The following is a 17,871-nucleotide window of genomic DNA, read 5'->3' on the forward strand; positions in this document are numbered from 1 at the left end:
GAAGATTAAGAACATCACACAGTAGTGGGCCCAGTACGGACTTCTGTGGGACATCCGCGGAGGCAACATACTCCTAAGGTCCATCATCGATGCTATACTAGAGCGTCCGTTCTCGCAAGTAGCTGTCCACAAAGACAGCGGAGATAGGTGGGAACACCAATCGTCGCCAGGCACTTCTGTATACGGCCCCAATTGGTCGAATTGAATGCATTTTTCACATCCAAGCTTACCACCATGATAACATCACGCAACTCATACTGGCGATCTGAGAGGCATCCTTGGCTCTTAACGACTGGGAGCAATCTATTATAGAACATCCGCTCCAGCATTTGCCCATAGTATCTAGGAGACATATGGATCTATAGGAGGATGGCTCACTTAAAGGTTTGCCAACCTTAAGCACCGTTTGCCAACCTTTACCGCTTCCATACTGTAGGCAATATCCCTTCAGACATTGATACCTCGAGCAACTACGCAAACATGTCCGGTCTAGATTTCACGGCGAGCTTAAGGGCCCTCTCAATATTCCGTTCAAGCCCAGAGTTTTGTTGTCGCCTACTTTGCTACCGATCTCCAGCAGCTCCTCTGTGGTTACTGCCGGAATTGCCGTTACATCCACAGTTTTGTGAAAGGCGTCAGCGCCCCTTTCTTGCTGAAGGAATAACCCCTGGATGATTTTCAACAAGAGTAGGACACGTGATCTGTGAAGTTGACCGACCTCTGAATCGTCCCATAACAACTTCATAGATACTCCTCCACGAAGTTATATCCGCCTCAAAGCAGAGCTCCTTAAAGCATTTCCTTTCGCTCGAGATTTTTGCGAGCTTCCTTGTATGCATGCACTTTTTGCATCTGGTCGATCCTACCTAATGCTATTCGTCTGGCACGGTAGAAGGCTGTTCGAAGGCCGGCCAGTTCACTATTGCACCAGTAGCTGGCTCTTCTATTGGAGAATGTGCATCTCCCAGGCATGGACACGTCACATGCCTTAGTAGTCCAGCCACACTTTCATAAAGCTCTGCACATCCAGGGCTTTTGCAGACCAGTCAAAGCCCTATCGGCTTTGGATATGTTATTTGCTACTGTGTGGCTGTTTCCTTAGTTCAAAGATAATTGTCTGGTGACCGCTACGGTAATGAGCCAAGTCATACAACGCGTCAGTGCAGGGCTAACAAAGGTCAAGTCTACGATTGAAGTAAACCCCCCTTTCCAAAAGCGACTTACACTGAGCACGCGCCTCTAGTAGACTTCGGCCTTTTGCATTATCAAAATCACCGGCAATTACCCTCGGACTTTGTTCCTTTGCGTCTTGAATAAGGTTGTCCAATATGTCTTCAAACTTAACATGGGAGCCTAGGTGGGACATAGCAACTGTATTGCCCGTATGGCTGCTCCACCAATCGTCAGCCCATCATTTTTCGCGTTCGATATTGGTGTTCTTGACAAGATCTTACTTCGCTTGAACACCTTTTTCTCCAAATTTAGATCACTTGTGCCACGGTAACCAAGTTTTCCAGCACGGTTGTGCATTAACTAGGGCATGATTCGATCTTTGTAATCAGCCGTTCATCTACTGTGGAACCGTCTTTCTACTCTTTCTGCAGCGGCATACAAAAATATCGAAATTACCACTTTAGATAGCAGTAACCTTATTGATTGCCTTGATCCAGCGATTACCGCCAAGAGATGGCTTTTGAATGTCAGCCTCTCCTCTACCACTTTCCAAGATATTATAGTTCTTTCTCCCTCCGCCTGCTTATAAATACTGATTATATCTTATAGTCCGCTAATTCCATGTCGGCGAGTCCCTCACGCCTAAAAACGGGACAAATTGTACAAACTGATCCTCCAGGTTGGGGGTTGGGTAGGACTGACAACACTACACGGAAAACAACTTGTTACGAAGTCACAACAAGAGCCTCGGAATGAATGGATGTCACAACGACGAACCCGGCAACAAAAACGGAATAATCATTTGTCCATTTTCTCATGGAACCTGTGCTCCCTGTACAGAAATGGTGCTGCCAAGCATCTAGCCGATACCCTGTCCCAATATAGGACTGATGTAACAGCGTTGCAGGGGATGTGTTGGGCGGGAACCGATTTCCTGGAGAAGAGTCACTACACCATATATTATCGTAGCCATCCAGTAAACCATGTGCTCAGAGTAAGTTTCTTAGTCAGCCAAAAAATGAAACCTGCTGTTATCGGCTTTCAAAACATAAGCGAACGGTTATGCACTCTGAGCTTGTGAGCCAAATTTAGTAATATAAGCCCTATTAATGTTCACGCCCTTACAGAGGAAACTGCAGCGTCGGAGAAGGATACCTTCTACCAGGAAGTTTGGGTTTGGGTTTACAGCCTTCTACATTCTCGTTTTGCACAAGCAGCATTGATATCATTCCGGGGACCCTTCCCACATCTCAGCAATTAACACTTTCAAGTCCTGTTTGCAAGGATAAGAGTTCATTTCAGATGATGATGAGTTAGCCTATACATGCTGGTTTCACCGAGTGGTATTAACGCTCTATTATCCCACTTAATTATGGTTGATGGGCCATTGTTCCATTTTTGGATCTTCGACAGACTTTGCAAGCTCACTGAAAAGTGCTGATACCAACTGGCTGCTCTGTTCACTTGTTACCATTTTTGGTACGCCATAGGGGAGTTTTAGTTGTTAAGAAGGGCGTCGACGAATGTGTACCTATAAAATCAATTAATCATTTTAATGCATTATTTGTACTCGCCGACCATTGAAAACTCGGTGATGTCAACGTTGATGCGCTCAAATCGAACACAGCCCCCGCCCCAGCACGCTGAGGCGGTAGCCTATTTATCTTGGCCCTTTCCAGGACTCTTAAGGGCTGATGTATCATTGAGCGCACTTGATAGCATCACTTCCCATTCCTAACAAAAGTTACCTTCTTCTGACCAGCCAGGAAATAGCAAGTCCCCGCGCTAGATGGTACCTGATATCAAAGGCGTTAGTTTTCACTTCCTTAGTAAAATATACGAAGGCCTTGAGGATTTCCTTGACGGCTTTGCCCCGATGCATATTGCAGGGCCCTTCTCATCCAAATGTGTGTGGCTTCGCCTAAATTGCCACACCGCTGTTCCATTGCCAGTGTTAACATCTCAAGCCCCCCGCTAATGACCGGAATACCACAAACTTATTTCGGTACGTACTTGAAAAGTAGAATGTGAAGTATCTTACCGATGACCTATTCCCCAAATTGGTACCACACACACTGTGTTATTGAGACAGCACTAGCAGTTTCATAAATCCAAGCGCCTGAGGGATCCTCGCGGCTTGAACTAGTCGGTCTCGGCGAAGGTAGCCTCCTTTCTTTTTAATCATTGTGGTAACCTGGAAAGTTTGGTGTGTTTTGGAATAGGGCCTGTTTAAGTTCTGATTCAAGCTCCATCCAACGATAGTTCCGAATGCAGAAGATACAAATACTTTCGCTTTCAAAGGACTCCGTTTTTTTCTGCCACAAGATGCTGAAATACAGTTATACTGATATTTTCAAGTGAAGCTCATTCAGTGTGTTACCTTGGAAAATTTTCTCAAAATCACCACTCAAAACCACCCGCCCCGTCTCTGCTGCTGGTTTATCTCCTCCATTTTTCAATGAGACTGCTCTTCAGTTTCATTGTTATCAGTGCGAATTGTAAGTGGTAAGTCTACAGAGCAAAACCAGGGCAAAGACAAAAATATACATCCATGCTAGAATTCGATCTCGGTTTAGCGAAACCGGCGGAACGACGTTCAGCCATCAGGTATAATAGCCTAATAAGAATTCAAACGATTGAACACAGCAGCAGCAAATCAAATTTTGCAGATACCAAACCTCCAATTAAACATTTCCACATGCTAATCATATCTTTTTCTCCTTCAGCACAAACCACATGTAACAATGGCCTGGGAAGAGTCCTCTATGAACGTCTTCCAAACCAGCAATTACAAGGATTCGATGATGATATTTTCCGCGACACTGCCCCACCATTCCGAGTTCTGGAGAAATGTCAGGATCTCTGTCTTCGAGATCGGACCTCCGCCAATAATTTAGTCCGAGTATGCACGAGTTTTGACTTCCAACCGGGAAGCAGAATCGCTTCCTTTAGCGGAAGTGCAGAATATGAAGAATCAACCTGCTACCTAACAAGAGAGCAAGCTGCACCAGAAGGGATTGGTAATTTGATGCTGGTCCCGAATAGTGTTCACTTCGTTGAAGTTTGTCTAACTTGTAAGTATCAAATCATGAAATTAACTTTACAAAATGTGCTAAATATATCAACTGGCTTCCTCAGCAAGCCGTCCCGAAAGAGAATGCCCCAGCCGACGTTATGTGTTTGAAAGGCATCCAAGGAAGAAACTAAAACTGCCCATCTCAGATATTAAAGAAGTAAGACCACTGAATGATTTTAAAGCTTTCACTTTCAAACGAAAAATACTATTCCTTTTTTAACAGATAACTGCCGCAAATCGTTCAGACTGTGAAGATAAATGTCTTAATGAATTCTCATTTGTATGTCGATCAGCGAATTATGATTCAAACCTGCGCACCTGTAGTTTAAGCCGGTAAGTAATTCCGAATTTACTATTTAATCTTTATCGGTGTCTCCATAATCAGACACAGTAACTAGCCACGATTCGATACGATATTCTCTACTGCATATACTCCAATCGGTGCTCTGGCTCAGGGTCTTCCTCTCTGGACTAGCAGATCCAAAAGATTCCATTCAGAAGCCCACCGAATTTTCAAAAAAGGATGGGCTCCTATGTTCCTTGATCAAAATCTTACTGAATCTCGGAGAATTACTAATACTTTCTAAGTTTGACAATACCCCAATCAGGACCGCCTATCCCTCTTCAGCCTGTCCTTGTATGCCAGCCAGCATTTACGTCTGCAGTAGATGCTGAAGACCTCCCTCGACCGTTCCAGAGATAAGGCAGGTCGTCGTTACACCACGGTGGCAATACATAAAAGGGTAGGAAACCTCTGCAGCGCGACTCAGACTGTGACCCAAGAACAATTTCTGATCAGACGCGCTTCAGTTTTCCACCCTAAAATCTGCATTGTCAATAAGTAGATCGTCATCGCCGGACACAGGAAGGCATGCAGGCTGTTCTTGGCTTGGATGGATACTCTAAGCGTATCCAGATCAGTGTCTCCAAGCTGTGGAACAAATTGTAATATTTGCTTTGCAAGTCTTTGATGATTCGGCCACCTGCAATATACGATATCGCTGTCTCCCATCCAAAGAAAGATCAGCTGCTTAACCGCCTCCCACCTCGAATGCTGCTCATTTATCTGCGGCACGCTAGCCATACTATATTAAATATTTTATTAGTGAGTTAATGGCAAGTTTGACTAATTTTGAGGAGCAACTGTTTCCATACGTTTTTGGCAAGTGCCCGTTTTTTATGGAAATTAAAAGTATAGCCGACGTTTTGGAAGTGCCAGGCAACTCTTCCGCTGTTGCTTTACTTCTACCCTGCAGATGAGCTTATTTCCTCCGCACCATCCAGCGATATATTGGGCTTGAGCGCCATGGAAAACATGTCAGGAATGCCTTCAATTTGACTTGGTGAAGTTGCATTGAGGGCACTTTGACTAAATTAATTTAATTCTCCCAACTGGGCTTTGGATCAAATACATCTAGGTTCAGATGGGCGACGCGCTAAGAGAATACAGCGTGATACCAAAGTGCCACATCGGGGCCCCTGTCATGGAACATAACGTATGGTGGATTGCATGACAAAAGAGGAAAATTTTAGTTTTACAAACGACCAGGCGGTAATGATAATTGCGAAACACAACGAGGATGTGGGAAGTGAAACCATTCATGCCTTTGAATCGCGATTACGAATAGTTAAACTGAACCTGGCAGGCAAAAGGACGGGCGTGATCCTTATTACCAATCGCAAGAAAAACAATACTGTCTAAATCCGGGTCCGAAGTCGTTTCAAAAGCGATCATCAGGTACCTGGGGGTGGCGGTTGATGGCCAGTTGAGCTTCAGGGGGACTTGGATTACGCGCGAGAGAAACGGGTGGCAATGTGTCTCATCAGAGAAATGACCACTTTGAAGCTTGCAGCAAATGAAGCCAAGAAGGGTGAACCCGTCCAAGCTAACCATTCAATTCTAAAAAGCCACTGAAAAGTAGCTATCCATGAGATGGCAGCAATAATGAGATAATTCAGAAGAATTCCTCTGGACCCTTACGCTAATCCCGTTGGGATTGAAGTGGATTAAGCGAAAACACGGAGAATTTCATTACCATATAGGGCGCAGCCCTTATAGAGCACGGTGTCCTGATCAATATGTCTTTTCATTTTAATCCTACCTGCAGGTGTCTAAAGCTTCAACAAATACAATCAGGCTAGCTCAGCTGGCGAACTAGAGAGGGAGCGTATGAAATATTTGCATCCACTAAAAACCACTCCCGCAGATCACGATTTATATTGTATATTACTTGACAGGATGAGTTTTATTTCAAACTCTTTTAGCTTTCTTCCGTCTTGCCTCCATCAGCTATTATATTTGTATCTTTACAACTACGGAGCAACTGCAAGGTAATTCTCTTTCAACTTGAATATCTTCCAAATTTTTATACGCTCCGACCTCTAGTTGTTCTTGAGCGGATCGTTTATTCGTGTCCTGTGAGAAATTTGGTAATATAGCATAGCAGTTGGTCTCCTTTTGCTTTTTTTAAGTCCCACAGATATTTGAGATAATTATATGTCCACCGGCAGTGTTTTTCTGTTTAGTGCTCAATCCAGGACTTCCTCACTCCCGCTACCTCCGTCAAGTAGACCTACGCACCTTATAGATGCACGGCTGTAACCAAGGTGAAGTCACCTGCACAGCCGTCATTCATAACCTCTTTCAGAACAAGAAGTTCACACACTGTTTGTAATATCACTGCAGTATTGGAATACTTTCAGGCGGCGTCATCCATACCGTACCTGGCACTCTAACTGCCCATTGGCATTTTCAATGATAGGCAGCATTCTGTAATGATTCTCTACAACATTTTGCACATTATATCCACCAAGTGAGAATATTAAGCGTTTAGATAAATAGGTAGGCAGGTATCAATGGCTGCTCCGAGCCTGCAAAGGAAGTGCCTGAAGATTTCCCGCTTCGCAGCTTCGGCAGTGCGAATTTTAAGGTATGCCAAGTCCCCTCCAGACACCTGTAGTCCTGTACGCATTTGCACGCGTCTGACTTAAGGGGGTCATCCCGTGTGAAGGCCGTTTTTTTTGCCTTTTTTTGAAAAATTATTTTGAAAGACTGGATAAAGATAGAAACGTGATTTTTTCACCATATGCTTATTGATATCTCTAATATATGTGATAAATTTTTCAGCTTCATATCTTAGCTAGTTTTTGGAATACATGTCAATTTATGCACCCATCTCCAAAAAAAGGTGGTTTTCTGCTGCCACGCTGGAGGGCGCTGTGTTCATCTGAGGAAAAAAAACTAAGTGGAATTTTAATGTGGACAATATTCCACGGTCCGCAAACTAGGATAATTAGAAAATATTAAAAGGCAAATTTTTGGTGGGCTTTTAAACTTAATTTTTTGAATTTTGATGTTTTTTTCCGGCTTTATTTATGAATAAAAAAAAAACTACCCGTCCGATTGCAATTATCCTAGTTTGCGGACCGTAGAAATATGTATTAAAGAAGTCGTGAAAATTTCAAAGAATTTGGTTGGATAGATTTTGAGCTATGGTGGCAGCCGATTTTCAAGATGCAGTTTCGAGAAAAACGCATTTGAAAATTTAAATGTGATTACCAATAGTAAAATTTAAACTCATCGTTAATCTGCTATACCTGGTACATAGAGAGCACCCTCCGTTTCTTTAAAAAAGTCTTGTAAGGCCGATTGTTACTCTCCGGTTTCAATTATGGCTCTTTTAGCGAGGTCAGTCGACCGTCGTTCGGACCACCAAATTCACGCTTCATTACGGCGGTCGACATAAACCTGACATATGTGACCAACTTGACATCCCATTGTCACTAGGATTTTGAGAATACCATTGAATCCTTCATTGAATATAATTACAGTCAGAAAAGTGGCTATTTCTACGACCTTGGCCCCAGAATGAAGGTGTTTAAGAGCGAAAGTCCAGATCAATGCATTTAGTGACTCATTGTTATCCTGGGTCTCTGCTCCTAAACATCTGTTCAAGAGATCATCTCGTAACAAATCTTTGTAGATTGGTTTGATGACTGTTTGAACTTCTGCAGTCAAAGGTGCCTTCTCGTGGTGAAAACTATCCAGTTCTCCTCTAGCTTCCGCTTTGCGCCATTTGCACCAACTGTCCTTGCCTGCTGGACAATTTTGATGCTGAGGATTTTCGTCTGTAGATCATTTATGGAAGAAAGTTGCCCAAATTTCTTGCTTCATTCCTTCTATCGAATTTGCGTGTCGACGAATAGCTAGCCCAAAAAATGTAGTGAGGTCGTTAATAACCGTATCAGTAAGTTTTCCAGTCCCCTTTCCACCAATGCCTTTGTGATTCTTCTTTGCATTTCTAAGCCGCGTTCCCATTCTTTTCTCGAAATGTCCTACGCATTCCTTTTTTACTACTACCTATATTTTATTATTTGCAGAAATTCGCAGAAATACCGAAAGAAACTCCAGCAAAATCCAATATACAATATACAAAACTTCTCGCAATTGGAACATCCAATTGCATGCTTGCTAAAAGTTTCTTTGCTGATGTTGATGCGAAGTCCTTTTTCTTCTCTGATAAGTATCGATTCCCATGAAATACTCGTTTTTTAGTGCGAGCATGACGTTGAACGTTAAAGCGATCTCCCTTCGTACGATCCAATTAAAAAAATCACTGAACACACAAACAGCACAATACTTACAACAAAATATAACTGAGTATAACTTGAACGCCTTTTAGTGGTCACTCTATACTGGATTATCCCTTTTATTCCCAACAGCAAATAAGTTTAGACAATTGATTGGTTTTTTATATTTTTATATTTATACCTGCGTTCAAATTTATAAGGCTCAGGTAAAAAACTAACAGGTAAAAAAAGATTCGATGCTCTTTCTCATCGAGTATTCAAGCCGCGGCTGCAAACTCCTTACCTGTTTAACCCTGTAATTTCTCAAGGACTCGGAATATCGGAAAATCCCTTCGCCCACATATTCTCCACTATATATAGATACAATTCATGCAAAAAAAAAAAAAATCGATTTCTCCAACCCGACACACGGGATGACCCCCTTAAAACCTCGGGTCGTCGTCGGGTCTTTTTATAAGAAGTCCAAACCCTCCTTAAGTTTGTATATGTGGTGAGTCTTCGCCATCTGAAGTCAGCAGCTATAATGCGAGTAAATTGCGCCCCCAGCCCTCTCCAGACTGCATCCACAAAGTGACTGCAAGAACAGAGCTCCGCGAGACCAATCCGTCAGCCCACTCATTCCCCTCTATGTTCGTATCACTGGGAACCAAGAGAAGCGTGTCATTTGAGCGCGCCGTTCAAGCTATTCAAGACTTTAAACTGTTCACCAGGCTGGAAGATCACGCCACTGATTATAATAGAGCGCCTTAGTGGTCACTTGGCTGTCCGCCAGAATGGCCATATTACGCTTAGGAGTCGGATCATTCCCAACCGTCGACAGGCTTCCAATATCCCTAGTATTACCGCTGGGAAACACTGATGAATCCTGGGAAAGTATACGACTCAGCTATCTTGTATGCATCCGAGAAAACTCCTGTACCGACTCCATGAACAATCCTTGATCCGTCCGTGATGAATGTCACGTCGCTTTGCAACACATCCCCTAATCTCCACTCTTGCCTGGTTGAAAAGCACACAGCAAAGTCCGTTGTCTAGAATCCCCGAGGTACTTCATCTGGGATGTTATTATAGCCGAAGGGGTTTGCTGTTCACCATCTGGACTTACGTTGCCTGATAGCACTGCACGCTACGGCGTATTAATTGTGGAGGTCCAGGGAAAGAAGGGTATCGTCAAGCTTCATCCTACTGTACTTCTTTCCCAGCGCCTGCCACTACGCAATAGAACTGTACATTAGGACGAGATAAACCACAGCTGTGTAAGTCCAGAAAACCTTGGCTGAAGACCTCACTTCCTTCAAAAGGGATTGATGTATTGCTATACATTCTTGTTAACCCTCAGTTCCATATTCAGACCCCAATTTAAATTAGTATCCAGATCACACCCAGACACTTGACGTTGAAGGCAAGAATTAGTCCCTGTTCATTTGGCCGCAGAAGATGGAATTCAATTACTCTTTTCTTGGTGGTGAACAGCGTCAGTTCCGTTTTGGTTCCATATGTGCCTAGTACGTATCCTGGAGCCCACAGGCGCACCTTTCCCAACGCTCTCCCCATGATTTCTATCATAACCGAGGGAAACATCCCTGACATTAATGTCACCAAGTCGTAAACATACGCCTGTCAAATATGCGTAAAATTTTGGTCTGGTCGAGTGACTATCTCCCAGATCAGACTGGATTTTCCTAGTTCTCTCCCCACTGTGTAGTATACCCCTCCAATCATATTCTGGTTAGAGCTTCCTTGGTGATGTTAGTTCTAAAGTTAACGGATTCTTCCTCTATTCCTTGTACTCTAGTGGCTGCTAAATTATGCTAATTATTTCGTAGGTAGGCGTGTTAAAACTTGGAAAAGGGAGTTCTCTCCATAATGCTCCTTAAGTGGATGTTAAAGACGCGCTGTAGGGTTTTCAATACGAAAGAAGTAAGGTTGATTGGATGAAAGTAACTCAAGGATTCATGACCGTGCATGCCTCCTTTAGGGCCCGTTTCCAAGAATGTGGTACGTAGGCGTAAGAAGTGCTGCTACGGTAAATCTCAAAAAGTTCCTTCGCAACTCTTTCTTACTGTTTTATAGCACGACTGGCACGACTACGCCCTCGGGGTTGGAGATTTATATGCAGAGAAGCTATTTTTACCACAGTCGACTTTATCCTCGGTAATTTAAGAATATCAATCGGTTGGAACCGCATACCCTCCAAACAGCACCTCTGTCCTCGTCGCTAGTGGGAAATTGCTTCTGAACCAGCAGCTCCAGAGTGTCACCGGTAGATCCCGTTTAGGAGTCTTCCGTCTTTTTAAGAAAAGACAGGCTCTTATGTTCCTCGGCCAGAATTTTATTGGATCGCGCAGACTCGCTGGTGCTTTCAATGTTCTGACAGTAATCCAGCCAAGACTGCTTCATAGTAATCTTGACGGCCGACGTGCACATCTTGAAGCAATCTTTGTTTAATTGTGCCTGTAGCAGATGTTGGTCAACTTCCTGTGGTTGGACGCATCTTCATTCCACTACAATGGTAATGTCTTCTTGTCATATTTAGCAGGAAGCGAGAATTTGAAGGCGGTTTCGAATTTCCTTTCCAAACCCCAGTTTGTCTACCATGCTAACGATACCAATTTGCGCACCGGAAAGTTTATTCACTTAACTGTAACTTAACCAAGCAATCGATCGATCCCCCTGTTATCTCTGCAAGAATTGAAGAGATTTAGACTGAAAAGTATCCAAATGTTATCTGAGGAAGATCTCTGGTCAGACAATTTCCAGTTCTCCGCTCTGAATGTTCCATTGTCCTTTAGCAAGTTACTATCAAGGGCCGCCTCCCAATTGTTACAGTTCGCCGAACCGGAGAAATTCAAGATTGGTGCACTGTCCTTCTTACACATGATAGGTTTGTGTTAATAATAAAGTCAAAGAGAAGCTCACCTCTATCATTTATTTCACATCTGTCCCAAAGCGAATGTCTTACATTGACATCGCAGCCTATCAACAGGTTGCCCATCTTTACTGCAATAATGAACGTCCAATGCTCTTCCGGTGGAACGAATCGGTCGTGAATCACGTAAGCGTAGGAAAAATACACTTTCTCCGCTCCTACTTGCTCCAGTTTGACCACGGAAGTCCAGACACAGAAAAGCGCCAGTCCCTTCCGAACCATGTCAACTGGATACTGACGGTGTCGACTGGATACAGGTCGTCATTCGATTTCGCGAAGAGGACCATTTCCACCTTTGCGTTTCTGACTCCGAACCGCACTTCAAACTCTGCCTTTCCAGTGCCTCCAGACATTCTCCATTTATACGGTACAGAAATCTTGGCTGTTCACCTGAGTTCCTTCTCTTTGATGACCACCCAGTCGTCCATGGAGATTCTAGGATTTTGAAGACTCAAGGATTAAACGAGATTATCCTTGTCCATGCTATTCTTCGGCAATCAGATGCGAGGGACCAGTCTCCTGGGAATCTCCTCACTTGGGGTCGCCTGGAGGCTTATGCCCTCCCAACCATCGCTAATATTATCGACGCACGATCTGGAAAAGCCCCTGGGGAATTGGTACTCGCATACTATGACATGGAACGCACGGACCACTAGGGAGGAATCGAAGCAGAGAATTTACGTCTTCTGTTCCTGTTTGCCGTCGAAAGGATGCTCAATGCCCATTCCCCACAACCTGGCCTCAACACTTCTGGTGCCAGTTTGCTGCCTGAGAAGTTACACGTAAGTGATTCCTGGTCATTTCATTGAAGGGTTCCGTAATTCGTGCCTCGCCAGCAGACCGTTATTGTTTCCCTTTTTGCAGAAGTTGCTTCGCGTCTGAGTCCTTACTTACTCTACTCCTCTTCTTTTGCTGTAAAACCTCCTCTTGAGATCGTTTGCATTTGAAAGCCGTAGGCTTCGGCTTCTGCTGTATTCTTCGACAACCGTCTGCTATTTAGCGAGGGTCTTTTCGTCCCACCACCTTCTTGTTCAGAATATGTATGTCCTTTTGATAGTGGCTTTCGAGCGCAACTCCAGTAGACTTTCGATTCTGCGCTGGCTTCACGGGCCGACATTCTTTTCAGCTCATCTCGTTCGCGGAGGACCTTTTTATTGATTTCAGTGCAGCAGTGCTACAAATTGCATCGACTGTACTGCCCTCGACGGTTTTTGTCTCCTACCTAGATGCCGGCAGCTCATCACCCGATGCTGCACCTGGGATGACCACCTTATCGTCCGTTTTTTTTTGTTTTTGTTGAATTCATGTCTTTGCCGCAAGAGTGCTCCGGACAAAATGACCGTGGCTAGCTCGGCCACCGAGTGCCTAATGTATTCAGAGTCCGCATGACGCTTGGCTTGGGGTATTATCAGCGCCTTTTCCAAGCTATTGCTAAAACATGACGAGCAAGCACACAGGTCCTCGTCAGTTGGATGAACCTACTCCCAGCTCGGCCCCACATACCCTTGGCCCTTCCGAAGACGGTGTCCAGCGGCCATTCCAAGGAGGTCGAGTGACGACTTGCCTCATTATGCAACCTTAACCTGAAGTAAATCAAACCAGGCCGCACAAGACATCTGTGCTTGAATAGAAGATTGCTTCTGAGCGAATCGTCACCTTTTTCTTAACCTCTTTTAATAATAATAATCGTTGGCGCAACAATCCATATTGGATCAGGGTCTTGAAGTGTGTTAGAGCACTTCATTCAAGACCGTAACGGTACACCACAGTACACTGTGGGAGGCAATGTGGTCAGCATTGCGCTCGCCCGAGATTATTACCCTGATTTGACTCAGGTACTCATTCACAGCTGAGTCGACTGGTGTCCGACATCCAATCACGATAACAAATTCCTCTGCCCCAGCGAGATTTGAACCGCGACCTTCCGCTACGACAGCCCAGCGCTCTAACCACTTGAGCCATCCGGACACTTAACCTCTTTTACCTCAACCTTAATTCAACGGTCACGTGCTTTTTATGTCGACATCAACTCGCCTCCCTCCGCTCTCGTCAAGTCGTTACTTTTTTGATTTCGGAGTGATTACTCGCATTCCATAATTTTCAGGGAGCTATCCTAATCAATAAGCTGCTCCTGAATTAATCCAGCTTTCGTTCGAGTACCATTGACGTCACTGCAACTTATATCGCCCAGCGTTCCGCTCTTCTCCTCGTTTTGACTTATTTTTAGCCCTAACTATTGACCCCATTAAAATTTCATTAAATACCCTTTACAATGACCACTTAAATTAATCCTGACTATTGCCTTTTGCCGTAGCTTTACTCGAAGAACACATCCTGAACTTCTAGAAGACGATGCAAACTCGGATTACTTAGAAAACACATGCCTAAATGGTAAGAAAATCAAAAAGTTCATTTTTCGACCCCACAGTTCACATTCATTTCTATCTACAGCCGAAAGAAGATGTGATGGTCTTGCTGTCTTTGTAAAAGAAGAGAACAAACGTCTCGGCGGACCATTTGAGGTGGACATATTCAACAATATGACCTTAGAGGAATGTCAGACCATGTGCCTGAGAGCGGAAAAGTGTGTTGTCTAATTCCCGACCCTTCAAAGTAAACTAAATTGTAATCTGTTCCAGATACTTTTGTCGCTCGGTTGAATTCGATGACCAAACCAAACAATGTATTCTATCCGAAGAAGATTCAATTTCTCAAAAGGACGACATAAGTATCAGTTCCAGTCCAACACATCACTTCTACGATTTAGTGTGCCTCGATAACCGTAAGTACCCCCAATTGATTTCAAACTGCCGCAAGGTGAACTCCATTAAAATAAATCATGTTAAATTCATTATTAGTACCATAACCGCTCCCGTAACTCAATACATCTTATCACCCACAGAACGAGGCACCGATTACCCAGATAATTCAGTAACCTCCCATCTGTTCTCGAGTGGCCGCAGACCAGATACCGCCTTCCAACGATACAGAAACTCAAGGCTCGGCGGAGAGTTCCACTCTGAAATTACAGGACGATCCTTGAGCGAATGTTTAGACGAGTGCTTGCGGCAAACGAGTTTCCAATGCAGGTACGTTGATTTATGTAATCATTAGGTGATCTGGAGCGATCTGGCTGATCTTGGTGCTGGACTGCCCGGAGATCTTGTTCATAAATCAGTAAATGGACCATTTAGGCCATTGTTCAAAAACGGAATTGGCAGTTGCTCATAGTCACAAAATTAATGATACTTGACCATAAATATCGAAAATGGTTCTCCGCAGATCGGCCGTGTACAGCGATCGATTCAGGACGTGTCGTCTGAGCAGGTATAATCAGCGGGACGGAATGAGGATTATTTATGACGCCGATTACGACTACTATGAAAATTTAATGCGTGAGTTTATTAAAATCACTTCATTAGCACTTGTACGACGGATCAGGTTACCACTAATCTGATTGATTTACAGTGAATGTTGTTGGAAGCGGAGATGATGATCGACAAAATCAGCGTCCAGATGCCGGAAGTGGCGATCGAGATAGATTCCCTGGTAAATACCCCTCAACCGATGGCAAATATCCCTACGACAAGCATCCCATGAGCCCAGACTATGGTACGAATTAATTCAACTACTATTTATTTTAATTTAACATCACCTAGAGCAATTCACAAATGGAGCTAAAGCGGCTAAGAAATAAATCAGGCTGCAGAAGTTCCAATCATTAATGATGTAACTCATATAAACCTCACGAGTAGAGTTCCCATTAAAAACAGTAATTAATACTTTATTCTAAAACACTGTGAGAACGTGTTAGAATTCACATGTGCACAACCCTCTTAACTCTTTTTAGATCGTTATCCAGCTGACAAATATCCAGGAGACAGATATCCAGCTGGCGACCGCTACCCACCTGGTTCAGATAGAGATCGTTTGCCAGGGGGAGACCGTTATCCACCTGGTGGAGATCGCTACCCTACAGGTGGTGATCGTTATCCAGGAGGGGGTGACCGCTACCCGCCTGGTGGAGATCGCTATCCTGGTGGTGGAGATCGCTATCCTAGTGGCGGTGATCGTTATCCAGGAGGAGGTGACCGCTACCCAAGCGGTGGTGATCGCTATCCCAGCGGAGGAGATCGCTACCCTGGGGGTGACAGATATCCTGATATGGACAGAGATCGATATCCCGGAATGGATCGTGATCGTTATCCCGGTATGGATAGAGACAGGCCGCCAGGCATGGATCGCGACAGATACCCAGGCGGTGATCGTGATAGATATCCAGGTATGGATAGAGACAGATATCCTGGAATGGACAGAGATAGAGATAGGTATCCGGGGATGGGTGGTATGGACAGAGATAAATTCCCGCCAGATGAAAAATATCCGCCAGAAGAATTTTATCCCGGCGACAAAGATAAAGATCGATATCCAGGCGGTTATGATCGTGACCGTGATCGTGACCGAGATCGTTATCCAGGTGGAGGTGGTAGATATGCCGATAGAGATCGTTATCCCGATAGAGATCGTTATCCAGGTGGAGGTGATAGATTTCCCGATAGAGATCGTTTCCCGCCCGAGCGATATCCGCCAATCACTGACAATAGATACCCGGACGATGGTTATAGGCCGTTACGTCCAGACATCGGCGGTAGAGACTATTACGCCTTCCATCAATTCTCAGAGCGTTTCTCCCCTCACTCCCGTTATCCAGGTGGAGACCTCCCAGATAGATATCCTCCCGGACGTTTCCCACCCCGTTATCCTCCCCCAGGAATTGATGGACCACCAGACGGTCGATTCCCAGACAGCAGATATCGTCCTTCGTCTTATCCTATTGATGGCCCTCCTGGCCGGCCTGGATATCCTCCTTTGGAACCAGGGCGATTTGCACCTCCTGAGCCACCAAGAAGATACCCTCCAATAGATATACCTGGATCCCGAAGACCGATAGTCGATCCAGGACGTTACCCAGATTCAGATAAGCCATATCCTCCTCCAACAGGTGATAGTAAGTTCCCTCCTACATCTCCTAATCGATTCCCAGTGGGTAGTGATAGATTCCCCGTTGATATTTACAAATATGGCAACAGAGAACGATTCCCAAGCGGATCAGGTACGTATGTGCAGATACTTTCCTCTAATTCGCCTACTAACTTGCCTATCGCTCCATAATGTTGAAAAGCTTGTCATAATACAAAATACTTTTCACAGGCTATGACCGCTTCCCGCCACCACCATCCTATTACGACCTAGAATATGATGACCGATTCAGCAGCGATAGACGCTATGGAGGACGACGAGGTTATTCGGTAAAAATAAAGTTCGCAAGAAACCTCTTCCCCAACTAACAGTTCAATTTCCAGAGTTACGGCTCTTCATATGATCGGGAATATGACGGAGGCTTCATACGACGTCCCATACCTCCAGGCGGCGCTGGGTACCCACAATTTGAACCCCCTTATCGACCTTCACCTCAATCAGGCTACGATAATACAATAAATGCTATCTCTGGTGATGGATTCGGCGGGTATGGTCCCATTCGACCACAACCAACGCGATGCGATGATATGGAGAACTTCAAGCAGATGGCATCACGCCGCAAAATGAGAAGACAATTTATCCGGAAATCATTCACGGTTCCTACTCTGTTGCAATGTCAAAGGGAGTGTATAGACTCAAGAGAGTTCTTCTGTAGAAGTTTCAATTTCAGGTAAGGTCACTTTTTGTTTGTAAAATCCATCTGTCAACCTAAACCAAATATTGGGAATGATTGTATGCGGGATCATCGAACTCATGATCCTAAAAAATGTCCTGTACCTTTAATCCTATACTCATCCATCATTTACTATTACCAACTCCACTTCTCGTACCTCACAGAGAATCTATTGGATCATATGATGATCGTGACTTGCCGAATTGCGAGCTAAGTGATCGCGATACCCGGGAATTGGACCTACAAAACCCTAATATGTTCGATTCGGCTGCGTACGACTACTATGAAAGGAGTGCTGGTCGAAATGGATATGATGGTGAATGTCTTGATGGTAAGTATAGCGCTTTGAAATCCTTAATCCTGGATTCAATATGGTATTCGTTTTTCTGT

General features: G+C 44.3%; 1 protein-coding gene across 3 annotated transcripts in view; it reads left to right on the forward strand.

The window, feature by feature from the left end:
- LOC119646988 overlaps positions 1-17,871 on the forward strand; it is a 49,281-nt gene that overhangs the window by 14,394 nt on the left and 17,016 nt on the right. For 2 of the 3 annotated variants that reach the window (XM_038047699.1, XM_038047700.1), the window contains exons 3-14: positions 3,900-4,247; positions 4,312-4,406; positions 4,473-4,582; positions 14,083-14,159; positions 14,220-14,352; positions 14,408-14,857; positions 15,051-15,163; positions 15,237-15,380; positions 15,619-16,881; positions 16,980-17,077; positions 17,132-17,478; positions 17,646-17,812. In XM_038047699.1, the coding sequence (XP_037903627.1) occupies positions 3,900-4,247; positions 4,312-4,406; positions 4,473-4,582; positions 14,083-14,159; positions 14,220-14,352; positions 14,408-14,857; positions 15,051-15,163; positions 15,237-15,380; positions 15,619-16,881; positions 16,980-17,077; positions 17,132-17,478; positions 17,646-17,812 (3,345 nt within the window). The remainder of the gene's footprint in view (positions 1-3,899; positions 4,248-4,311; positions 4,407-4,472; positions 4,583-14,082; positions 14,160-14,219; positions 14,353-14,407; positions 14,858-15,050; positions 15,164-15,236; positions 15,381-15,618; positions 16,882-16,979; positions 17,078-17,131; positions 17,479-17,645; positions 17,813-17,871) is intronic. The other variant, XM_038047701.1, reaches the window with a different exon arrangement.

The sequence above is a fragment of the Hermetia illucens genome, chromosome 1, assembly GCF_905115235.1.
Source record: "Hermetia illucens chromosome 1, iHerIll2.2.curated.20191125, whole genome shotgun sequence".
NCBI classification, from domain to species: domain Eukaryota; kingdom Metazoa; phylum Arthropoda; class Insecta; order Diptera; family Stratiomyidae; genus Hermetia; species Hermetia illucens.